Source organism: Ctenopharyngodon idella, chromosome 7 (assembly GCF_019924925.1).
Source record: "Ctenopharyngodon idella isolate HZGC_01 chromosome 7, HZGC01, whole genome shotgun sequence".
Lineage (NCBI taxonomy): Eukaryota > Metazoa > Chordata > Actinopteri > Cypriniformes > Xenocyprididae > Ctenopharyngodon > Ctenopharyngodon idella.
Window position 1 is genome coordinate 14,045,777 of NC_067226.1, and position 20,999 is coordinate 14,066,775.

A 20,999-nucleotide genomic window follows, 5' to 3' on the forward strand; every position below is an offset into this window, starting at 1 on the left:
TAATAGTTTTGTGAAAACCATGATACATTTTTTTTCAGGAATTCCAAAAAAAGTAAAAAAAAAAAATATATATATATATATATATAAAAAAATAATTATTTTGTAACAGTTTAAAAATCTTGAACTGTAGTGTATGAGAGCTGTTGAAGCTTTGGTTTTTACTAGTTGAAACCACTGACTATGAAGCAAATATCTTCTAGAAGCTTCTGTAAATCTGGCTCAAAGTGTGTAGTTTCTGTATCATTAACAGCAGCAAACAGAACTGCAAATTTAATTTTCAGAGAGTTTTACCAAACACTCCTACTGCCCCTTCTGACCTGTCCCAAACAGGTAGTCCCGCCCCAAACTCATGCCATTGGTTGAGCCAGAAGTTGACATATCAGACCACTCAAACAAACTGAGCAATGTTTTGAAACATTCAGAGTCACTGTGTTTACACTTTTTAGGACGTCAGCCTAGAAATGGCTTTCATACATCTGTCTCAGCACATTAAACTGAGATAAGAGAACATACTGTAAAACAGAGAACACACTTCATCTTCAAAAATATACATTATATAAATATCAAGAGTCGTGTGTAGAAGAAAGAAAGCTGGTGCAGACCTTCAGATCTCTGCTCTGGGATTTGAGCCAATCCTGAATGTAGCCTTTGGGATCTCTGGAGAAGCTGAGCATGAAATCTCTCTGAATCTTCAGCTGATTGATGGACTCAATAGTCTCATGGATCTGCAGATCATTTAGAACAAGACTGAAAAATCAAGGATTTATTCACAGACATGGCAGCACTGCAAAAGTGGTTAAATCCTGATTATCTTCCCGCTATCAGTTGAAATCAGAGACCGAATAATTCACAACAAAATGTCCAGTGGTTCAATCATCTGCTCCATTTTTGCACTAACCTTGCTGTCCAAAGAGGCGATCTCTTGCTGATTAGCTGTGGAGAGCAGGAAGCTGCTCATTTGTGCTTTAAGGGGATCTTCCACCTCTACATCAATGTCATAGCAGGCCGTCTTTTTCTGATCATTAGGGTCAACACTGTACAAAAATAACCTCAATGAGAATTCATGTTTTGTATTATTCATAAACTTAATAAGAGCAGATAGAAAAGACAAACAAGGCACAAAGACTAAACCAAAATACTTCTGTTTTGGATTCCATTTATATCTATTCATAGTTAATGGTGGGTAAGATTTTAATGTTTTTGAAAATCTCTTATGTGCACCAATGCTGCATTCATTATATATTATTAATATTTAAAAATAACTGATTTCTATTATAATATACTCTACCAGTCAAAAGTTTGGAAACATTACTATTTTTAATGTTTTTGAACGAAGTCTCTTATGCTCATTAAGGCTGCATTTATTTCATAATAAACACAGAAAAAACAATAATATAACAATTTAAATAATATTACAATTTAAAATTATGGTTTTCTATTTTAATATACTTTAAAATATAATTTATTTCTGTGATGCAAAGCTGAATTGTCAGCATCATTACTCCAGTCTTCAGTGTCACATGATCCTTCAGAAATCCTTATAATATGCTGATTTATTATCAATGTTGGAAACAGTTGTGCTGCTTAATATTATTTTATAACCTGTGATACTTTTTCAGGATTCTTTGATGAATAAAAAGTTAAAAAATATCAACATTTATTTAAAATAGACATTTTTTGTAACAATATACACTACCGTTCAAAAGTTTGGGGTCAGTAATTTTTTTTCTTTCTTTTTTTGAAAGAAATTAGTACTTTTATTCAGCACGGATGTGTTAAATTGATAAAAAATGATAGTAAAGATTTATATTGTTAGAAAAGATTTATATTTTGAATAAATGCTGTTCTTTTTAACCTTTTATTCATCAATGAATCCTGAAAAAAGTATCACAGGTTCCAAAAAAATATTAAGCAACACAACTGTTTTCAACATTGATAATAACTGAGTATCAAATCAGATTAGAATGATTGCTGAAGGATCATGTGACACTGAAGACTGGAGTAATGATGCTGAAAATTCAGCTTTGCATCACAGAAATAAATTATATTTTAAAGTATATTAAAATAGAAAAGCATAATTTTAAATTGTAATAATATTTCACAATATTATTGTTTTTTCTGTATTTATAAATGCAGCCTTAATGAGCATAAGAGACTTCGTTCAAAAACATTAAAAATAGTAATGTTTCCAAACTTTTGACTGGTAGTGTATTTTAAAATGTTATTTATTCCTTTGATGTCGAAGCTGTATTTTCAGCATATCTGCAATAAATATGACACATTCGTCCAGACAAGCAAGCAGATGAACAAAATCACATAAATAGGCAGCCAAACCTAATGATGTGGTTGATGACAATAGGGTCAGGAGGCAGTAGAAGGTTGGTGAGGCGCTGTGGAATTTCAGAGAACTTCAGGCGTGGACAGTCAAAGATCTGTGAGAGGAGATGAGGCCAGAGAACAAAGTTCTTGATTAAAATAATGTATACTGGCTTTACATAATAATTCTAATGTGTTTCTGTGAACTTTGAAAATATCAATTTAAATATTAAATACATTTTAAGGGTTTAAGAGAAGCTGATTCATTCAATAATTACAGATTGTGATAATGTTAATCAATGCTTCTAATCAAGCGTACCTGTTGGAAGTACTTGTCACAGTTGATGTACTCCTTGTCATGCGAGTCCTGCAGTTTGTTGGTTTTGACATACTGCCAGAGGGCCTGAATGATACTGGAGCGAGTCTGTGTGTGTATGCCGAGCAGACGAGCCAGACGTGGATCCAGCTTAAACTGAGGTGGCTGCATACAGGACACAAGAGTTTTGATGCATGCTTACATTTAATTAGCTTTTCATTCAATATATTATTCAGTTCAATTAACTTTTAAGTTGTAATTTAAAAACATAGGCCAAATAGAAGAATATTTATCTATTTTGGATAATTTATCTATTTTTTTCCCACAAATAAAGCATTAGAAAATTATTAATAAGTAGACCTGCTGCTCACAGAGTTCCTGTTCTTTTCTAATATACTCATATATGTGATATTCAACCTTCACTACTATCTTCACTATTTCATCAACTTATTTTTTCAATGAAACTTCCTGGTAATCTCAAAGCTTTGAGGTCTGAAAGAAAATTACAATCAAAAAGCGAATCACACAAGTCCATGGACAAATTGTTCTAAAATTTGACATGACAAATGATACAGTTTAATTTTGCAGTTATTGATCAACAGCTTCAGTTAATATACACACTGTAAAAAATGACTGTGATTTTAACGGTAAAAGACTGTAAAAATGCTACGGTGAAAAACAGTTAATTGGCTTACAGAAAGTTTCGGTACTATAGTGAATAACCGTAATAGATCTAACGGTACATTTAATGTAATTTTTCGGTAGAATATTGTTAAATTTACAGTTTTTGGAAGTGAAAAACAACAAGTCATTGTAAAATTTACAGTGAAAAACCGTAAATTGACATTCCCACAGTTCCCTGCGTGACACTTCACATTTGATGTATTTTCGCTGAAATAACTGTTTCTTCTTAGTTTTTTTTTTTTCTAATCAGTTATGTACATTAGGGTTTTATGTTACATCTAATGTTGTTAAATTAATGTTTATTGCATTTTTTTATTTCATGTGTGTTACCATGATGGTGTTTAGTGTTTGTGTGAATGATACTGTGTGCATTAACATTATTTCAGTTAATGAAATGCGTTTTTTTTACCGTAAATTTAACAGAGTTTTTGTGCAGTGTGTGAAAATAAACAGTTATGAACCGTAATTACTACAAAATAAACTTTTAAATTATACAGTTTTGAACTGTAAACTAAGTGCTGTCCCATAAAACCTAAAACGGTGCTACCGTATTTTTAAGTTAAAGTTCTGGCAACCACAGCTGCCGTTTTTTTTACAGTAAATTTTACGGGGTTTTTTTTTTTTTACAGCGCATGTTAACATTGCTGGATGCATTTTGTTGTCTTTACCTGGTAATCCAGCATTAACAGCAGGGTGCAGCGCACGTTAACATCTCCAGGCCTCTTCACCTGGAAACCGTCTGTCTCCTGAGTGGTTGGGGTACGATGCCACTGTGGAAAAAAAAAGAGAAATCAACATGCTTGCACAGAGTCACTAAGGAAAAGCAAAAACAAAGATTTACAGTAACTTTAAAGAAAAATAACTTGAATGACAATATCATCACACCACATGAACAAAGTGCTATATGGCATGTTATATATATAGTTTTATAGTAGTTTTAGCTCTTGGTTATAGGAATTGCCGAAATACTAATACATTTTCATTCAAGCAGGAAATCAAACACCAACCTCAACCAAATGGTTATCAGGGCCGTAAAGGTCTTTGTCAAGCTCAATCACCAGACTCTTGAAGAAAGAGGAGAACTTCCTCTTCATCTTGCCTGGCTGTGAATGAAAGCATGAATACTGTTTTCAGAGTGTGCCACTGAGCAAACTATCCAGTTTCAAGTATGAAGACATTGTTGGAAAACATGAACCTTACACCACATCATAAACTTTCCTGGTTGACGTTCCATGGAAGAGAACGGCCTGAATGTTCAAATGAAATGTGGTATACTGGTGGATGATTTGCTGTGCAGGACAACATTCCATTCAGCCCAGACACGGCTTGAGCCCTTCAAGCTATCATCAATAAGTACTAGTTTCAATTCTTTGTGCATGGAAAAGCATGCCTCAAGTGTATTAGCAAAACAGGTCTTGGTTAGAGACTGAATCAAGAGGCTGAATTTATGCTGTATTGCGTAAACCTTTAAGAATTTAGTCCTTATGCTTCAGTTCATCTTCAAAAATCTTACAGTATGCATAACTGTACATCAGATGTACTGATGGGCTGCAATCACATAAAACAAACTAGTACATTGGCAAGTATATCAGATCATAATCCAAACGATGCTTTCAACAAAGAAAACAACAACATTCTATATTATCATATAAACCTATGATTTCACTGATGACAGTATGTCTTCCTATATTCTTTATTCTGCTGTCTTTACATGGGTAAATGTTGGTATTGTTAAATAGATAATGAAGGTCATGAATGTCAAAGTATTTTTTCTACTTGCACAGGTAAGAAACATTTTGCATGTTCAGCCATGCTCCAGTGCTTTTGTGGCTGTAGATGAAGGGAACATGCTTGAGCAAAAGCAAATGTGCAGCGAGCCTCAGCTTCAGCTCGCTAGACTTCTGTTTAATCATTCTGAAGGAAATTACTAAGCAGACTTCAGGTCATTGTCAATGAAAACATAAAATATACCTATGCAATGCCGAATTACAGATAGCAGGCAAGTTACCTTAATCCACTTTTAAAGAGGGAAACAATTTCTTTTAACTTCTGGTTATTCTTTACTAATATATTCCAGTGGGTAGAGTTTGCTCCATATAAACAGCACTTCATGAATAGTTATGTCACGTAACCTTCCTGGTATCTCACAGATATGCGATGCAAAAGCAACAGGGTTTTATTTTTTAACTGATCATGACACTGTAGGCCTAAGTGTATTACAGGAATTATGCTTTTTAGGTTGAAATTTCTTTCTGACAATAAAAGTATTGCCACAAATGCTGTCGACAGAGCTTCAGATGAATATTCCTTTAAGATACGCATCATTGGATAAATGGGGGCAGGCATACAACTATCAAAAGAGCAGAGTAAAGAAAAACAGTTCAAGTCAATGGACCCACAGAACTTTCTGGCACGTATGTTTGGATGGAGACTAGGAAGTGATCTCACTGGTGAGCGAGGCACATGTCTGTGGTCAAGACTTGGAGCCTGGGATAGTAAATTTAACCTCACTAATTCAAAAGGCACATAGCTGCCATTCACAAGTCATGATGTCAGAGGCAAAAAGCACATCAAACACTGCAGACAGTTTATATGTGATATTTATCCCCAAACAAAGCAACAAAACAAAAGCAACAGCACCCCAGTGTTTTATATATTAAAGGATTTAAAATAGCTGTATTGTGCAATTATTGATTAAAGTGCAACTGACTCACATCATCCAGCAGTTTGCCCTCCACACGCAGCTCCCAGGATGCAATGCTGCCTTCGGAGTCTTCTGCATCAGGCTTGGCAGGGTTAAACGTGTTGGAGATGTAGAGACGCAGTTTTCGCTTTTGCTTCAAATAAGAAAAAATTATCTGAATATTTATCCTCATCCAATCTGCAGTTTGCTCACAAAAATACGGAGGCATTATGCTGAGAAAAATGCTTTTAAGCTGATAATGTGTAAAATATAAGAAGCTAGACACCAGCCTCATTTTAAGCTCATTTAAGTTGTTTTGTGTCTTATCCTGTTGATTTATGCAAGCAATATTTAAAATGGTTCAGTAAGAGACTGCAGGTGAAAATTCTTGTCCCAAGGCTCCTTCTGCCTAATGTGTTTTAAAAGCTCTGATATATAGGTTAACAAAAGTGCTAAGACATATATTTTTTTAATTGGTTGAAAAAAACAACAGATTTGTTCTGAAACATGAAATTAAAAAAGAATATATGGATCATGGGGATGAGAAATACCTTCATGGGTCTCTTAAGTGCCTCTTGGATGTCCACCCGTTTGCGCATTATGGTCTGGTCTAATTTGCGCTCGAATGCCAACAGATCCATATATGCCTGTGACTCCGGAACAAGCTCACGAATCTGAAAAAAGAATTCAATAAAACCTCATTTTGTAAATGGGTGCATTGAAGGAAATCCAAACAATCCTAGTTATTTTCCCCTCTTGTTCTGTGGACGATAGACTGAGTGTTTTGTCAATGACTAATGCGTCTGGCATCTCCACGGGAGCTCTATCTATCTATATTGCCTGATAACACACACACACATAGTGCTGCTTATCTTATCTAACACAACCAACTCATAGTGACACAGTGACTATAAAAATCATCCATAAACAATAACGTATAAACCCTATTTTAGAGATTAAATTATAAATAATAGATTTCAACCAATACCATCACCATGAACCCACAGCAGTAATGCTGTCAAATATTTTAGATTATTTATTATAGATTGTAATATTGTCTAGAATAGATATTATCTAAAGAAAATCTCAAATTATCTGGATATTCTCTGCAATATACAATAAATATTTTTTAAAAGGCCTGCTGTCAGTGTAGACTATATCTGTATTGTCTGGTTATTGACAATTACTGAATGCAAAAGCCCTCCAAAACATTTGTGTCCATCGTATCGCTTGCTTGGTAGAGGATTCCGCCCCTCTAAAGGGGCCGAGACAGAGAACAGACATGCACGCCCGTGCATCTTCATCCGTGCACATTTGCACACACAAAAAACCCAGTCAAACCAATGAAAGCAATGAAAAGGCTCAGATCTCTTACTCACCCTTTGTGGAAGGATCTTATCAGCCATCTTCCTCCTCTTGGCACTGCAGAAAGAGGGAGAAAGGGGAAATGGAGAGGAAAGGCAGAAAAAAAACCAAGATGTTACTATGGAGACTGACAGTGGAGCACCCGGGACATCTGCTAAAATTCTGGGGCTGGTCCAGGATGCGGGAAAACCGGTGTGGGAGTGTGTGTGTGTGCCTCGCCAGCCCAGATGGTGCTGGCAACCATTGGCACAGAGGACGTTACTAGAAACAAATAGAATCGTTACTGCTTAAACTTGCACAAGTTGAAGCTCGGATAGCATCAGAGGTCCACAGGACCAGCCCGTGTTGTGCAGACAGGTGTGTCAATATATGACTGTGTTGTATGCAAGTATACTTGTGCTCATATATGAATGCTCTCCTATTTATTTGAGCACAAAAAGTAACGTCGTTTTGGTGTTTTGTACACTCAAAAGCAGGATCCATACAGGTAACAATCACCAAAACAAAACCTATAAGTACAAACACTGTGAGATCAGGGAAAACGATCACCATGTACAATTTTTGTCATTCCACAATGAATCTCTGGGTAGAACTTGCTAGCTTATTAGAGTTTTTAGTAAAAGTAAAAAAAAAAAAAAAAAAAAATTATTAGCACACTTTTGTTTTTTTCACCAGCTCATTATATTTATCCCATTAACTAAAAAATGCACAACTCAGTCGGCCAGACTTATTAATACATATTTAGTTATTTGTGAAAACATTTAGAGATGACGCTTTACACTGAAGTGTAAAACAAGCTCTCACATACTACATCTGCCATCATGCCATGCAACAGGACATGCAAGCACATCCATGCCAAATTCAGCAAAGTATTTAATAACATTAAATCTTTAATATTTTTTGACTCAAATGTCAGGTTAGATCGAACAGACTGACATCAGCCGATCTGCAACTGAATCATCAAACATTGCTGTATGAAGGAATAATCTTTGACAATAACCATCAAACATCAAGCTTGTGGTAAATCAGAAGTGAGGGGGGAAATCCTTGTTAGGGAAATGTCTCTGGAGACAAGATGTGCCGGGGTAAAGGGGTCAAGGCTCGGGACAAGGGTGGGATCAAAACGTGTGAATCCATCATGCAGCAGAATAAACTCCTACTTTGATCCGAGTGTGGGATCTGATTGGGCCTCTCTCATGTCCATCTGCCTCCCTGGCATCTCATTTGGTCCAGGAAATCCCACAGGCTTCCTGATGGCATTCGAAGGGTCCTTCATTAGAGGGTACTGAGTGTGTTTGTGTGCAAGTCAAGAATTGCTGTATATGTTGTCGACACATTAAAAAAGCTGAATACACAAAACAGACATGGGAGTTGCAAAAATAAACAGCAGAACTAGAGGAAAAAGGATCTGATATGCCATGTGTGGTCATTACACACACACACACACACACACTATTGCATTGATTAGTCTGATGTGAGACAGGAGGGTTGTAGCAATACAAGATAATGTTACACTAATGTGTCAGACAAGGTCGACAGACAGAATGAGCAAGTATGTGAATCAATGGAGCTGAGTCAGAGAAGACACAACAGAAACAGAGGGAGAGAGAGAGAGAGAGAGAGAGAGAGAGAGAGAGAGAGAGAGAGAGAGAGAGAGAGAGAGAGAGAGAAATGACGAAACAAGTATTATATAAAATATTTCTCAGTGAGTGGCCCCTTTCTGTCACAACAGCACAGTCAGTGGTTGGCCAGCAGACTGAAGACTCCACAGATCAGATTAACTGCAACTAAACAACCGCCACTGCCCAAACTAAGACATGTCACAGAGATTTGTGATACAAGACCACAGAATGACCCCATTTAAAACACTTGGGAATTTTCAGAGATTTACAAGAAAGGACCATATTGGGCCATATTGGATCAATCTTCTGATACAAAAACAGCCAACAAATGGCAACCAAGAACAAAGAGTGCAAATGAAATCAGAAGAAATAAACATCCTAATAAGAAAGATGCAAAATGAGAGTGATGAGAATAACACAATGCCTTAATCAGTTTCCAGCAACAGGCAATTTATTTCTCCACAGTCGATGTGAAACTGCTCAGTGACATGATGCAATTAAAAACAAACAGAAGATTATGTCGATGTCTAATTTACAGCTACTCTACATGGAGAGAAAATTTGAAGCAATGAGATTTCACTGTGGGCGGAGCTACCCCGCACACCACCACTGAAATTCACTAGTTAAGTTAATTCCGATAATACCGTTTTTGGGTCGAGGCCTCTACTCCGTTTCAACTTAGAATACCATTTCAACAGCCGTTTGAGCACTGTTTATAGCACACATTTAAGTAAAGCTTTTAAAAACCTACGGTGTACACTACAGTTTCTGGGTTCACCGTGTCCTGGACGCCAATATTTGAACGATTCAGAAAAGATGAATCACTGTCTGGCCAACTGGGATTTTGGTGTCGAGATAAAGGTTAGGATCATTATTTTTCAGTAGTACTACAGCACAGCTTGAGTGTATATTAGCACTGTTTGTTGTTTGCTTTTGGGATCTGAAGAAGCGTTTGGGCCTGGGAACTGTGATGTGTGGTGTCTGACTTAACAACCAAATAGAAATCAAGTAAGAGACAACATGTCCTGTTGCTTGTTGTGGTCAGTTAGGACAAAAACTTTACATGAAAAAGAAGCTTTTTTTATCACTTTGCACCTGGTTAGGACATAGTGTAAAACTAGGGAAAAAAATCATGAAATCTACATCAATACAGTCATAATCACTTCCTTTTTAAGAGCTGTTTGCTATATATATATAAAAATGTAAATACTTTTGCTTCACACTAAGCTGCATGTACAGAGATCAAAACTCATGCCAGCCAGGATCAGGCCATTCTCTTGAAACATACAGAATTGAGTTCTTGTCAGAGGAAGAAACACATCTTCCCATCCAACCATCAATGCAACAGAGACAATCGACAAACTCAATCAAAACCAATTCAGCTCTGGCTGTATTGAACAGTGTGTCTGTACTATAGATTGTAGGAATACAGTGACAGTGTACTGGGGTTCATACAAGAGTGTTGTCTAGTATTGAAGACCTTCCAAACTCAAGGCACACTGACACACCTTTAATGTCTTTTTTCCATGCTAATCTTAACCCTAGGTTAAAGTGAATGTTTGCCAAAAATGAACAATCTGTCATTATTTACTCACCCTTATGTCCATTCAAACCTGCATGACTTTCTTCTATGAAGATATTCTGAAAAATGTCTTAGTGTTTGTTTGTTTTTTTGCCCATACAATGGAAGTCAATGGTCACCAAAATGTTTGGTTCCCAACATTCTTCAAAATGTTCTTTTATGCTCCACATAGGAAAGGAAGTCCTACAGGTTTGGAATGACATGAGGGTGAATTAATCAGGACAAACTATTTGGGTCAACTATCCCTTAAATTAGCCTTTCACATTTGTATTGTTAAAAAGGGGTGAGCACTGCTTTTTTAACGGGGATTACTGCTCCAAAATGGGGTTATTATTGCTTTTGCCAGGATAATCTAGAATGATGTTAACTCAGGATTAAAAATTAATGGGTTAATGATTTTATTCTCTTTCAATTCTTTATTCATATGATAGTGGAGGGAGAAAGGAACGGGAGGAGGTCGGACTCAAACCTGTCAGTTCTTATATGTAGTGAACGCATTGCTGCTTCAACAGGGGTTCACAATTTTAAAAGCCTACATAAGTCTACAACCTACATTATGTTCCTGTTATGATATCATCCTCTTATTTTTATGTGGGTTCCTGATCATTAGTATATGTCATATTATACTCACTTCCTGTTTCGATTCTGTACGGCCTGCTGCTGCTGCTGTGAAGGAGCGGGACGTTTACGACTGGCCTCCATGTTCTGATTGGTAAGTCCAGGCCGGACAGCGGTGTTCCCTCCATACGGTGGCCCTGGAGGCCCCATTGGGGCCCCCTGATGAGGCATTCGTGCTCCTGATGGCATGCCAGGCCGCTGAAAAAAGGTGACAACCAAAAGATGGACATAAGAAACTGAGGGTGAGAAAATGAACATGATTAACAGACTTTGAAACAAGAGTTTACAGATATAGTATAGAGTGAATCAGAATATTGATAATTTTAAAATAATTTACATGAAAATAATATGTGCACATGTTTTTATTTAAAGTTTAAAGTGAGGTGAAGATTTAAATATCTATCAATATAGGGTCTGTTCAGCGTAGTATAACTGACTAGTACATAAGCAGCTGTTGCCTGCTATAATAGCAGAAGCAACTGCACAGACAATTCATGCACAACCTACTCAACACTTGTGACACCAGAGACAACAGGTCACACGTACAAGAGCTCAGGATGGTGAACAAATGTCTCTGAAAGAGTAAACCCATAGTCTTGTCACACATAAATGTCTCCCCGAGAACAGATGGTGTGTGTTTCAACTTTTTCTAATACAAACTCATGATATTTTATCTTTTAAATGCAATTTCATTGCATTAGTTAAGTTATTACTCCAATTACATTAGAATGAGGCATGGTTTTAATTGTTGTAAAATAAAACAACTTAAAGTACTGTAATTGACATAACAGGAAATGAGAGCTCTAGATTAGTAGGATCACTATTAAATTGAGCAGGTCAATATAGACAGACTGTGGTGGCGTGCATGTATATACCACCACGGTCTGTCTGAATACTCCATTCATTGGCTGAAAGGTGTGCATTAAAACTGTTTAATGCACAGGTAGTTACAAGTAAGCTTAACTTTGATTAAAGCACACACATCACTCGCACACAGAGATTGGAAATCGCGCTGCACACAGACAGAAACATTCAGGAGTGTAGAATCTTCTTGTCAACGCTGCCCCGCCACTTTTAGTTGCCTCCACGTTGTGCATTATAATCGTTTAATGCACAGCTAGCCATGGATTATCCCTTACATATATATACATACATTATTGAAAGTGACAGACATGATGGGTGCGCAGGAATTGAGGGATGAATATAACTGATGGATGAAAGAGAAAGATCCCTATGATAATAGACATCTATACCCTACATCAAGAAGAACCAGCCAATTAGACAGACGTGGTAGTGATAGGTTAATGAAAGCAAGGCAGGATTTTCTTTACTAAGAAAAAAGACAACACAGGGTTAGGATCGTGGTGCTGGCAGTAAAATTGGACAGGCAATTTGAGAGCATGTCAAAGGTATGGCTTGGAGTGACAGAAAAAAGCACAAAATACATAGAGTGGTCAAAAGAACAGGCAAGAGAAACTTCAATCAGACAAAAATAGACAAAAGTGTACACTCTTTGTCGAAGTCATAATGAGGAAAATGAGTTCAATGAGAATAACTGAAGCCATATCAAACAAAGAGATGTTGAGGGAACAGATGAAAGAGAAGAAAAAGATGATATAATGACAAAACACTGAAACTCAGAAAGCAGGACAGAACTGCATTTCAGGGGAAAATCAAGTGTAAAAATGCACTGATGTATCACAAAGCATAATTTCAAAAGTTCAATATTCAATAGTTTTGTATTACACAATAATTTCTCATCCAAAACATAATTCTTCACCTATTTTCAGTTTCATCTACTTTTGCAAGAGATGTGTCAGAATAAATCCGAAAAAGCTTATGAACCATACCAAAATAACCCAACCAAATCAAATTCACTTTACACCAATGTTGTTATCACTTGCATTTATTATCAAAGGAGGTTTTAATCTTTTCATTTGACCGTGAGAAGCCTTTTCTTCAAATTCCGAGTCTCGAAAGTTGTGACTTATGTTACTACATAATTTAACAATTTCTTTAAAGAAAAATGGCAAACTAAACATTTTACCAATTGATGAGCATAATTTAAAAAAAAAAATTAATGAAAATCTCCAGTTCATTCTTATGGGATGTTCTATGGGAACTTCTGAGTTACTGTAGCAACAGTAACCGAGAAGGACAGAGCTTAGTGAAGGTTCATTACATCAGCATTATTGTATATGGCTGAAAAATCATTTCTTAGAACACATAATTCACTAACCACATCTGATTTATGAAGTGCTGCTCAACAGCATTAAACAGCATTCTATAAAGCCGCCAAAGTCAAAGAACCACTGGAGAAGATCTGAATCCATCAAGCACCATTCCTAATGGTGTGAATGAATCCTATGGCATAGTTATGTTAAACACTATTACTTTCTCACCATGTGGCTATGTTGTGAGAAACATCTTTGCACTTCAGTTAAACAGAAAGGGTTGGCATTGAACTGCTGCAGATGTGGAATGTGGAACAAATGTGTGAGAGTAACTAACTGCTGATTTTAGATGGTTTTGTGTTTAATTTACACAAAGGAAGTGACTGTGATGTACCTACTAATGATGTACCTCACATGGGCTTGAGCTCTGTTATGTCTGCAGGTCAGGAGACAGATGAAGTGAACTCTAGACTATTGTGAAATAAGAGCAGACTGTGCAGGGAGCATTGAGTTGCAAGGTAATGAAAGACAATGACTTACAATGAGATATTTAGCATTTGATAAGGCCACACGCTTGCAGGTGTAACATTTCTGTTATTCCCTGAATGCTGCAGCTAAACACTTTCTTTGTCTCTCTGTCTGATGTGTTGCCAGATGCTTTCAACTGTGTGTTTGCTGTTGAGCTGTCTTATGCTCACATGAACACAGGAAAAACTGACCAGCAGGAGAAATGATCATGCTTAATGGATAGAGAGGGATAAAAGAGCCTTTCATCAGATTCCTCTTGATATTAGAGTAACGAGTACACACATAAACAGAGTAAAAAAAAACCCTGAACATTTCAATAGTCCTGAAATGTACCACTTAAAATAGTTTAAACAATTACTGTCCTTTGCTGTCTCTCTCTTAGTCGCTGCTTTGTTCACAAACCTCTTTGAATATAAATTTGGATGCAGGTAGGAAGGAAAACATTTTATTTGGAATATTTTCCAGCAGTCACACCACATGGATTTGCACTTCAGAGAGACTGGCGGTGTTTGAGCTGTCAATCAGCTTTGACTGATGAGCACTTCTGCCCGATTCCTGCTGATAAACAACTTTTTGCACAAAAACATGCACGTCCCTCTGGAGTTTTCTTTGCTTGCTGTTAATATGATAACTGCGCAGTGCACAGACATCTGATCAGATAGATGTCCATAACTACATTACTTCACTCCTGTGCCTTCTACGAGTTACTGCAGATATTTATATTAGTTACATTTATATGTATCCAAAGTCAGTTTATAATAGGACTGAAAACCTTCAAGTAAACAACTCAGTCCGACTGAGCTCGATTTGAATTAAATTTTGATCTGACTGAAAGGGGTTGAAAAGGAAAATTTTAGCCATGTAAGCCCTTGAATGTTTGTTGATGTCTTACGAACTGGTCAGTGAAGGAGAGTGGTATTTTATAGTAATATATTTCTGAAATATAACATTTTTAAAACGTCATCAAGGCAAAATGGAAATTATGCTCACGATAGTTACATCTTTGCGGTGGCTTTCTCCATTTCTGAACGAGGCAACTGGGTACTGCGCATGCGCATGATTTTTTCTTTCTTTCAGAATACATGTAAACGAATATGTGAATCTGATTGCAAAGTTTAGGGTTTATATAAACATAACTTTCAGAATCTGAAATTGTATTGGATTCATACAGACTGATGATAATTAGTGCATGCAAACATATTGTCACGCAGTGTGGTTGCACAGAAGTGCACAACGCTAGAGAATCCAAAAATAAACAGTCTTTATTAAATCATAACAGAACACTCGGAGAAAACACGACACACAACTACGTTAAACTCAGACATTGATGAAACGGAACAAAGAACAGAATGAACTGAGGGCTTATATACAGACAGAGATCATTAACGCAAAAAGAAACACCTGCATAACTTAATCAATGACCACGGAGACAAACCAGCACAGGAAACACAAAACTGACTATACATGTTACATATAAATGAAAGATTCAATTTTTACATTTAGTTCTTCTGATAGTTTCAAAATCATTGCAATGTTTCACAATATGATTGTTCTTTGAAGCAACAAACAAAATGGGGTAAAAGTCATAGTGGTTTTTGTTTTGCTAAAACTTAACAGGTAAAAACACCATTCTCATCTCACTTACTACACCATGGTAGTAAGTTTTCTTTGTTTAAAGTGAACTGGAATGAAAGTTTCCGCTCCTAGAGTGAAATGACCTGTAGGTCATCTTTATTTATCCACACAGTTACACAGTAAGACTGAGTCTGTCATTAACCAAGACTGCACATTTTATTTTTTGTCTGAGAGAGAAAGAGTTAATAACAGATTACCAGTAATGTGTATTAGTGAAACACTGATACTGTGACACCTAATATAAACTCGACATTGAGCCAAAACTAAGCGTCTGGAAGAAATCAAAAAGAAAATAAGAACTGAGACAGAATATACATAAAACTAACAACAAGTCATCGCCCAAGCACATGCGATTTAACACAGAGAGACAAACATTTCAAATACACTGATTTAGAAAATTCAAACAAGAGACGGCAAAAGACACTGTACATAATCGGCCACGGATTTCCTTCCACACAAAATAAACTTTGTGAATTAATTTCACTCATACTAGAAGTTGTTCAAACTGTAACTTAACTGCAAACCTTGATGTGCACATACTGTTCCTTGCCTTGGGAACAAGGCTGAACCACCACATTCTTGAAGCTCAAGCTGTGGTCAAACAAACTGTCATGTAACAAAGAATATTCAGTATAACTTGCACATGACAGGCTTCAGACAGGAGTGCAGCACAGAAGCAGCAAGGTGAACAATAGCAAAGGTCAGGCTGAGGTAATCCAAATTACTCATGAGTCTAGAAAGAAACATAGGAGAAGCAGAGGAGAACAACACAGGCATAAGAGAGGACATAAAAGGAGAGGAAGCCAAAATAAGGAGCGGGAAACATTTGCCCAGGAACAATCAGTGCTTCGCCAAGGTTAATTAGTCTGCAGAGGCAACACCACCATTTTCTTCATTCATCATCCAAACTCGGCCTTATGTGTAAAAAGTTAAAGCAACTCTATGAAGAACTGAGGCAAGCAGCGAGCAAAAGGTTGTTTATGAAGCAAAGCAAGATTATTACTGCAAGTAACAAAAGTGTTCTCTTAGAAAATAAATTATAAAACATATCGCATGCCAGAATTAACTATTAAACCATAAAGAACTCAAGTCATCACATACACTACAGTTTAAAAGTTTTTGACAGAAGTCTCTTGCTCGCTAAAGGCTGGAATACACTACATCTGAACAGATTTTAAAACACTATTCATCATACATTTGCAGAGTTTGTAAATAGTTAAAAAGTGAAAACTGGGCATCATACAATAAATGACTGAGGATCACACACTACCAGACTTTCAAGTCGTTCCGAACACAACAAACTCACGCAGAAACATGTGCCTTGTTGCTAGGAGACAAGTGACAAATGAAAACAATATGTGTTCTAAAATCAGTTCAAAATATCAAACATGTGTGATGTCATCTGACTGGATAGAATCATAGTATTAAGCTAAAAAAAATCGGTGTCTGTGACCATCATATACTACGCAATTTTCTATGAAATCTGTCACCTCAAATCTGCCTCTGACTTTCGGCAGCTAGTGTCAACTTGTCCAATAAATCAGGACAAAAGTCGTGTGGTGTATTCCAGCCTTAAAACTGCATTTATTTGATCACAAATATAGTAAAACAGTAATAATGTGAATTATTGTTACCATTTAAATAAATACTTATTTGATATTTATTTATTTGGATATATTTTAAAACATACTTTATTCATGATGGTAAAGCTGAATTTTCAGCATCCTCCAGTCTTCAGTGTCACATGATCCTTCAGAAATCATTCTAATATGCTGATTTGCTGCTCAAGAAACATTTCTTACTATTGCCAATGTTGAAAACAGTTGTGCTGCTTAGAAATCGTGATCAATGTTTTTGATGAATAGAATTTTTTTTAAACAGCATTTATTTACAATAGATATATTTTGTAACATTATAAAATGTCTTTACTGTCATGTTTGATAAATTTAATGCATCCTTTCTGAATAACAGGATGTTTAAAATTTATTTATTAAAAAAACAAGAAAATCTTACTGAGTCTGAACCTTTGAACAGTAGTGTATATCTCACAGTAGTTGAATTGTCTAATTAATATAATAAAAAAAACCCTGAATAATCAAGTACAAGAAATGGTAAAAAAAAAAATTAAATCCTAGACACTAACCAATGAAGTATGTAATACTGTAAATGTAATAATAATTTCATAAATAATTGTTGTTGTTATTATTATTAATAGTAGTAAAAGAAGTATCATTAAGGTAGATCAAAAGCCAAAGTCGCTTTACAGAAACAGCAAAAAATTATAACCAGAACAAAAACACAGAGCACAAGAAGCATAATATGAATGCAGCTTTACGCATTACACTCGCTTTACTACAAACTGCTTTTCACTTCAGATTGATCTGCTCTGGCTAGACAAAGCCCTGCTAATCATAAATAAAAGATTACACCGCTACTGTATGTACACAAAGGTGCAGACAATAAGTGGCTCCTTATTGCCTCTTCTGCATCAAACCTTTAATAGTGTCACATGAGAAACATCAGTCCGTGTTGCAGTATTATTAGTAGTAATCTTTACTACTGCTTCAAATACATCCTTTAGCTCTAGTACTAGCTTGAATTTTTAATGAACAACATGACAACAGACACGCAAATCTACATAGGAGATGTAATCTGTGAAGCACTTGATGTGTTCTTGGAGTTGTAATAATAGTGTGTTAAGTCAGAGAGTGGCTTGTGTTTTGAATGAAAGCGCTCGTCACCTTAGGCATGCTGCCAAACGCATGCAGCCTCCAGTGACAAAGTGGCTATACCTTTGGCCTTTCTTTTGCATTTGCCGATCCTTCTCGCTTTTTTTTTTTTTTTAAACACTCACCTCCCTCGTTCGCCTCTCTTCCCCACCCCGTCTCCGCTTTAAAAAGAAGAGCGGCGCGGAGCCGGGATCCGGAGGACTGGAAATAACCTTCACATGGACACCGTTCAGCGCTATCACTCAAACGCATGGGCTGTGTCTGTAGCTGCGCTCACACACACATAAACACACATGTGCCGAGAGGGTACGTACCACTCCATGGACGAGGAACTCAAATAGTTTGCTCTTGGTGGCTTTGCGAGCTCCTCCAGCGGTCTCCTCCGAAGCCATTTCCCTCTGGTCTCCCTCCACTCTGGTTCTCCTTCTCTTTTGTCTTTCCCTCTCCCTCGCCTCTCTTCCTTTTCACCCTTCGCTCACCTCCTCAACCCCCCTCCGAGGCTCCCTGCTCCACTTCCCTTACTTTCTGCTCTCTCTCTCTCTCTGTGTCTCGGAGTGTGCTGCCCTGTCGAGCCTCTTGCTTTCTCTGTGTCTCTCACGCTTACGTTTGGTTGAGCTGCCTTTCAGGAGCCCAGCTGCTACAGAACGTGGGGGGTTGAGAGTTGGGGGTCTTTCAGGGGGGTTCCTGCTGGCCCACCATGACCGTCCCTCCCTCCCCCTTTTACAAACACGCTGACTGAAAAGCACACACGCTCACAGGCTGCTGCAGCTGTTGCATTCCATTGGTAGATAAGGGAATGCTCACTGACTGGTCGCTCACAGCCCTGCTGCGGTGTAGTTAGTCTCGCCGCTAACCAAACCCCTCCTCCCCTGCCTTCACGACTGCTCTCGCTCGCTCTCCTGTCCTTTGCTGCAGTCAAACCCAGCAAGGCTTGGAATACACTGCTCATTCTCAAAAAAAATGGAGGGAGGATCCTTAAAGCAGCAGCAGTGAGGAAAAGCTGCCCGTTTTTAGACTGAAGTGGAAATAAAACTGGCTCAGACAGCATTGAAGACTGATTTTTTTTAACCTTGATAATGGTCCGTCTCAACTAAATATGAATACTTGCAATGATTACCCAATCTCCCATTTTTGTGAGAGACATGTCAGTCAGATGGATTTTGTTATATTGATGGATTACACTGTGGGTTTCGAAGCCATTCCTCACCATCAATGATGAACAGTTAAAAAATAAAAAATAAGGTAACATTTTAGATTAGGTTCATTTACTATTCATTAGTTGTTTATTAGCATACATATTACTAGCATATTGGCTGTACATTAGTACTTCTAAAGCACATATTAATGCCTTATTCTGCATGACCATATTCTAGATCCCTTAACCCATCCCTACCCCACACCTAAACATAATCACTATAACTGTCTTACTATCAATAAGCAGTAATTAGGAATTTACTAAGGGGGAAACTCCTAGTTAATAGAGAATTTGTGTACCCTAATCTAAAGTATGACCTAAAATACACACACACACAGATCGATCTATCTATCGATCTATCTATAGTTTCTTTGTTTGTTTGTTTGAGTGTACTGGAAGCTTCATGAAGACAAATTCCTTGTGTGTGTAATAAATCTGATTAGATTTAATTGTTTTATCATTCTTTTTATTTTTCCCCTTATTTGATGAATCAGTTCCTCAAATGTATCTGTACCTGATTTTCCCCATAATTTCAAATCTGAGCTGGCTGCTGTAAATATTTGTTTAGGATGCCTGAATTAAAATAAATCCCTACCATTCAGCTATTCTTTTTTAAATGTCTTAGCTATCTTAAATAATGACTAGGCCTATATGCACAGAGCAAAGAAGAGCTAATGAAATTGAACCAGCTACTCTGTCACTGTGTGAGTAGACTAGCATGTGAATGATCAAGCCAGCTATAACAAATATTAACCATATTTTCCCTGTTTCAATGTTTCTAGGAAATGTTCAAAGCTGGGAAGTAAAGTAACTGTTTCTAGTAGGTATATTTTGCCACTATTTGGTCATTGGGAAGTAATTACATTTACTTTTAGTTATTATTTAGCACTTCTAACAAGCCTATGTTTCACTAGAAATTATTAAAATGTCTCAGCCAAAACATCAAACACTGATCGACATAACATAACAGATTTTTGACACCTTCCTTGAAAAATGTCAGGTTTTCTCTATGTATTTTTACAACAGTAAATAATGGTCTGTAATCATATTTAGGATTGAGGATAATAATTTAAACACTGAAAAAAACATATTTATTGAGCACTAATATAAACATTGGTTGCTGCGTGATTCATCAATATTTTTTAAACTAAATGATAAATAAATCTTTGCTGAAATTAATGGCACAGTTCCCTGAAAACAGTTTTGAGGGAGAGGCTTAACTGCCACAACACTTCCTCCCAGCCACTAGTCATCTCCCATCCTCCTTTATTTCCACCTCATTGTGCAGTAAGTGCTAAATAACAGCTAAAAACCTTCACACCTGAAGCCTTTTAGGCTTTAGGAACATATGTCAAGACATGAATGCAGGTGATGGGAGGGAAGAGGTAAAAAAGAAAAAAGGGCTTGGTGACAGCCTGAGAAAGAAAATTTATATTGAAGGCAAAGCAAGTTATTAATTTTGATGAAATATTACAAGACAAACTTTTCTGAATAACACTCACAAATGAATCATGCACAACAAAACATTTATGAAAAAAAGTATAAAGGGTCA

General features: G+C 36.7%; 1 protein-coding gene across 3 annotated transcripts in view; it reads right to left on the bottom strand.

Moving 5' to 3' along the window:
• smarcd3b (SWI/SNF related, matrix associated, actin dependent regulator of chromatin, subfamily d, member 3b) overlaps positions 1-20,999 on the bottom strand; it is a 46,781-nt gene that overhangs the window by 3,838 nt on the left and 21,944 nt on the right. The window contains exons 1-12 of one of the 3 annotated variants that reach the window (XM_051899264.1): positions 18,567-19,396; positions 11,200-11,384; positions 8,525-8,614; positions 7,379-7,421; positions 6,551-6,673; positions 6,031-6,153; positions 4,324-4,419; positions 3,985-4,086; positions 2,636-2,797; positions 2,335-2,432; positions 899-1,034; positions 603-725 (exon numbers count right to left, since the gene is read on the bottom strand). In XM_051899264.1, the coding sequence (XP_051755224.1) occupies positions 603-725; positions 899-1,034; positions 2,335-2,432; positions 2,636-2,797; positions 3,985-4,086; positions 4,324-4,419; positions 6,031-6,153; positions 6,551-6,673; positions 7,379-7,421; positions 8,525-8,614; positions 11,200-11,384; positions 18,567-18,644 (1,359 nt within the window). In that variant the 5' untranslated portion in view covers positions 18,645-19,396. Of the gene's footprint in view, positions 1-602; positions 726-898; positions 1,035-2,334; positions 2,433-2,635; positions 2,798-3,984; positions 4,087-4,323; positions 4,420-6,030; positions 6,154-6,550; positions 6,674-7,378; positions 7,422-8,524; positions 8,615-11,199; positions 11,385-18,566; positions 19,397-20,999 lie in introns of those variants that run through there. The other 2 variants (XM_051899265.1, XM_051899266.1) reach the window with 2 other exon arrangements.